At 35.5% G+C, this 5,229-nt stretch overlaps 1 protein-coding gene across 1 annotated transcript; it reads left to right on the top strand.

Moving 5' to 3' along the window:
• The first annotated feature begins 2,768 nt into the window (after positions 1–2,768).
• On the top strand, positions 2,769–4,080 carry LOC134846872 (enolase-like). Its single transcript, XM_063864283.1, has one exon. The coding sequence runs from the start codon at positions 2,781–2,783 to the stop codon at positions 3,660–3,662; it is 882 nt and encodes a 293-aa protein (XP_063720353.1). The 5' UTR covers positions 2,769–2,780; the 3' UTR covers positions 3,663–4,080.
• The last annotated feature ends 1,149 nt before the right edge of the window (positions 4,081–5,229 follow it).

Below are 5,229 nucleotides of genomic sequence, written 5' to 3'. Positions count from 1 at the left end.
CTACTGAGGCTGTTTTCTTATGTTACAACAGTCTTCCGAGTAATTTATTGCATTGCAGCCAAGTTGGTGTCAGACTGAAAATATTAATTTTAAAACGTTTTTGATTGAATCTGGTTGAATTTTTCCATGTGTACGAATCTGACTGATTGTTGTTTTTTTTTGTTCCAATCAGTTGTTATCATTTATATCGTTGCCATCGCAATTTTTTTCAATATTCAAAAAACTTTGAAAAATTTGGCTGGCTTCAGAGTATTTAATCGATCATTGATTTTTTATCTGCGCAGTTGCCCTAATTGCAATATTGATTCAATTTTTGCGTTATGAGGCACATGCTCAAAAAAAAACAAATTTGGTTTCAAAGGTCTTTTTTACGATGACAAAAGCATCGATTTTGATGAAACAATAATTGTTGGAACTTTGCTACAAAAAAAGAAGTACAAGCACGCTTAACATGAACTCTTAATCAAGAAATTGCTAATTAATAGACAAATATGGACTATTAGACTTCAATTGGATGAAAAAAAAAACAAGCTCAAAATTGCTTTTTCCAATTGAATGGTTTTACTTCTGATTAATCACAACCGCTTGTTAGCATCCAATTGAAAGGTTTTGAACTAGAATTTAACGAAGATGTTTGTCTTTCAGTGTACATTTGGATAGAATACTGAGCTTTAAGCGCCATATCTTAAATTTCATTTCGACAAAAAGCGCTCAGTACACGGCAAAATACTGTAACTAAAGATCTTTTTTCACTCAACTATTTCAAGCTTAACATTTGACAGTGAATATTTCAAGATAGATTAAATAAGAAACAAAACTATAATATGGAGTTATGTTATACCCAAAGAGCTGTTTTTGGCCTTTTTCTTTTAAATTTTTCTGCGGCGCACAAAATTTGGCCAAAAAAAGGTCTTTTAAGGGTTTTAAGAGAGCTGGGAAAAGCAATTTGGTCGACAAAAACTTTGAAATTTTTTTAAAAATCCCCCCTCTCGAGAAATCCTAGATCCGTTCCTCGTTATACCGATTAGCAATGAAACAGAATTCAAAGTAGTTCAAATTTTTCGATCGAAAAATTTTTGCGCAATATATTCCTTAATAACAACAGTTAAGGAAAAAAGTAACCATTACTATTTCAACTTATGCAATGAGCCTTGTGCTTACGATTTGACTAAAACAGCGAAAAACTTGCCTGCTACGTCATGAAATTCTGTAAGTTAAGGATAGAATCAGTGTTTAAGCCAGAGAAATTGAGAAAAAAAACTTGCGCCCTACAGATATAATAGCTTAATTTGGTTTAAAGGGAAAAAATTTCGAATTTTTTTCAACATTTGATAACAGTTTCATACTTGAAATTTTGCAACCAATAAAAAAAAATTTCACAAAATTGATAATTCAGTTTTAAGTTCTCTACAATCTAGACAACAAGCTATTGAGTTTTTCTGGAAATCTTCGAAATTTTTTTAGTGTTAACGATTTCCGCACTGATGATCGGGAGATATGTGATTTCTAATCATGACGTTTTCTGATGCGTTCTCCATCTCCTAATGTACAAAATTTTTACTTAAGGTAAATTATATGTTATAGTTCGATAACCCAAGTAGCTCATTTTTTTCACGTGCTGTATTCAATTTCAAGTCTAAAGCACGATGAGATTGATGATTTTAGTACAGGCTTTTGTAAAGGTTCCAGCAACAGAAAAAGTGCTTTTTTCTGCTCTGTCTGTTTTTTGTTTCGCACACTTTTCAAACAATTTTGGCCGATTTTAAGGGATTGTTAAATTTTTTATATCATCTGAAAGAATTACAGTTGCGCGTGAGGCTTTAAGAATCTGAAAAAAATATATAATTTTTGTAAAAAAAAAAATCAAATTTTTTCAGTCAATATTAAAAATGATTTATAAAAGCACAACTTAGTTTCAACTAGCGTAATCCTTGTTGTTTTTTTCCTGTTGTATGCGAAGTCCACTTTTGCAGATTAGCTGAACATAGAGTTTTGCCAAAGAATCTCTTTACTAGCAGAAACAGTCAATTAAAACTACAGTGTTTTATAGTCAGTTCAAAGCGAAGCCGCAATTTTCAAATCTTTAATGCAGTAATGAAGTTAATCATGGGAACCCACGGCTCGAATTTGTGCAAGATGGAATTTCGTCTCGTAGGCTACTGTATGTTTGCTCAAATTATGTGACTTATCGCAGCGCAGAACTTCTGTAAATTTTTAGCAGCTCTAGTTATTTTTAAAATAAAATGAATTATTGTTCCAAAATTTGAAAAAAGTGGCAAAATATTTGTGCTCGGGATGGAATTTTTTCGTCCAGACAATTTTCGGCTTGTTAACTAGCAACTTTAGAAAAAAAAAGTTAAAATCATTCTAACGTTACTGCTGCCCTGAGCACAAATTTGAGAAGATATTTCACTTGTGATCATTTTTTCTAAAGGTATGGGGGTTTAAAAGTTGCCAATTTGGTATAACTGGCGCGCCATATTTTTCGTGCTATTAACGCGTACCCGGAGATTTAATCCCTTTAAAAATCGTTCAAAAATGGATTGCGGCATGCTTTTTATTCTACTTAAAATTTTGCTATGTGCTAAATAAATCTTTTTTTTTAGTTTACATAGCGTGTGGGAGGATGATATTCAAAAAAAACATTAAACATAACTAAAATTTTTTTTTGAAAACACCAAACGTAATTGTTAAAGTTTTTTTTCGAAAACATGAATTATTTTGTTTTAAATTTTTCCATCAAAACTAAAAGGCTACCATTATCTTTTCTCCAGGTTGTGATGCCAGTTCCCGCGTTCAACGTGATCAATGGCGGAAGCCACGCCGGCAACAAACTAGCCATGCAGGAGTTCATGATCCTGCCTACAGGTGCATCTTCATTCAAGGAGGCCATGCAAATTGGAGCAGAGGTCTATCACACTTTGAAGGGTGTGATCAAAAAGAAGTACGGACTGGACGCAACAGCTGTAGGTGATGAGGGAGGATTCGCTCCCAATATTCAGGATAACAATGAGGGTCTGAACATGCTGATAGAAGCGATCAAGAAGGCAGGGTATGAAGGCAAAGTTGAGCTCGGAATGGACGTTGCTGCAAGTGAATTTTTCCAAGAGGGCAAGTACAATCTGGACTTCAAGAGCGTTTCTCCAGACCAGACCAAGATCATCTCTCCGACACAATTGTCGGATCTGTATTCGGAATTTATCAAGGACTACCCGATGGTGTCAATTGAAGACGCATTTGACCAGGATGCGTGGGATGACTGGAGTGCGTTCATGACTAAGACTGGAGGCAAGATCCAGTTGGTCGGTGATGACTTGACCGTAACTAACCCGACTAGGATCCAGACCGCGATTGATAAGAAGGCATGCAACTGTCTTCTCCTCAAGGTCAACCAGATTGGTTCAGTGACTGAGTCGATCACTGCTGCTAATTTGGCAATGGATAATGGATGGGGAGTGATGGTTAGTCACAGAAGCGGAGAAACCGAGGATACCTTCATCGCGGATCTGGTTGTGGGTCTGGCTACTGGTCAGATCAAGACTGGAGCCCCATGCCGAAGCGAACGATTGGCAAAGTATAACCAACTGCTGCGAATTGAAGAGGAATTGGGCGACAAGGCGGTGTATGCAGGAAAGAACTTCAAGAACCCCCGACAGAAGTAGATCACCAACACAACGGAAGGATGGAATAGAAGTTCACACTAACGAACCAAAACAATGGCTTCACTACGCACATGAACACTATTTGAAACTGTAATCACAACGCTAAACAACTCTAGGCTGTTTTTATTTGATTGAACTGTTTTTTATTGAATAACGACTGTTGAACTAAACAATTTCAGGTATGACCAATTAATTGTTTAGTTCATCTCGACTGGTAACTTGTGACTGAATAGATGTAGAAAGTTGTAGGCTGAATTTGAATATTGCATAGCAGAAGCTATTAACGTGTATATTAACGTGAAAAGTATATCAAGTACTTGATGTCAAAGCTGCATTTTAGCACCTTACCTGAACTGTTGAAAAGTATTCGAATATTATACTGACTGAAATTATGCCTGAAAATTTACTAATTCACGTACTTTTGTTTTGAAAATAGCTATACGCTAGTGAGTTGAAGCCTCAACGAGAAACTACGCCAGAGTGTTAATTAGAATAAACTTATGTTGAGATCCTACCCAATTTTTCTAGAAAATTAAACAAAATGAAGACACTTATTTATATCGTGATTTGTCGCTCTAATTTTTGCATTTGACCCGTTTTTCGCGGTAATACTTCGGATTGGTGTTAAAATACTTCGGAGTTTATAATTGAGAAATAAATTTACTGCGTTAGGGGCTCAATACTGGCAGATCTTATAGCACCCCATGCTCAAAATAAATCTATTGAAAGAGGTTTGGGATAATTGTTTTTCTGTGCAGTAGTTAATTTAACAGAAACAGCAATTACCATTTGTGTACATGTTTGGTACACACAATATACCTTTAGTCTTGACCGCGTTGTCAGACGGCAAGTTATTGAATCAATGTCTAATATATTATTCATCGAGCTTTTTCGCAGCTGGTCACACATTTTTAAAAATCTGATTAGGGAACAAAATCGTAATTGTCCGTTGGCTGTTTTTATCTTCGCAGAAATAGGATAGTCGACTCGCGAAGTTCTTGGCGTTATAAAGCAGTAGCTGCCCCGCTGAAAATTGAATAGCTGTCTTTTTTACCATGTGGCACTGGCCGGGTAAATAAACTGCCCAAATATTCCACGGTGTGCGTTTTACAATTTGAGTCGTAAATTGTCAAAAACTTCCGGTCGATATTCGACTTTTTGGTACCCGTTTAACACGAGCGCACGGAATCCACATTTCCCAAGCCAACTTGCTAATAATGAGCATTCTGCTTTTAAGGAAAATTTTTTTCAAATTATTTCTTTAATTGGTTTCATTTTCGCGCTTCAATTGGCCTATGATGTACACTCTTTATATTTTAAATGGCTGATGTGGTTGTGAACTCTAATTTCTAGTTTTTTTTTGTTCCGACCATTTGAAAGATGGGGAGGAACTTTTTATTCGGGTGTTTTAGTTTTTTCTATAACATTTTTGTTGTCCACGCGAAATCAGGTACCACAAATAATCGCAAAGAATTGAGTGATAAAGTATATTAAAACCCTATCAATTGTGATTCAAACGACATGAAAATTTTAAAAAAGTCTTCATTGTCGAGAAAAACCGGTTTTT

Source organism: Symsagittifera roscoffensis, chromosome 5 (assembly GCF_963678635.1).
Source record: "Symsagittifera roscoffensis chromosome 5, txSymRosc1.1, whole genome shotgun sequence".
NCBI lineage: Eukaryota > Metazoa > Xenacoelomorpha > Acoela > Convolutidae > Symsagittifera > Symsagittifera roscoffensis.
This window is presented reverse-complemented; position numbering and strand designations above follow the sequence as displayed.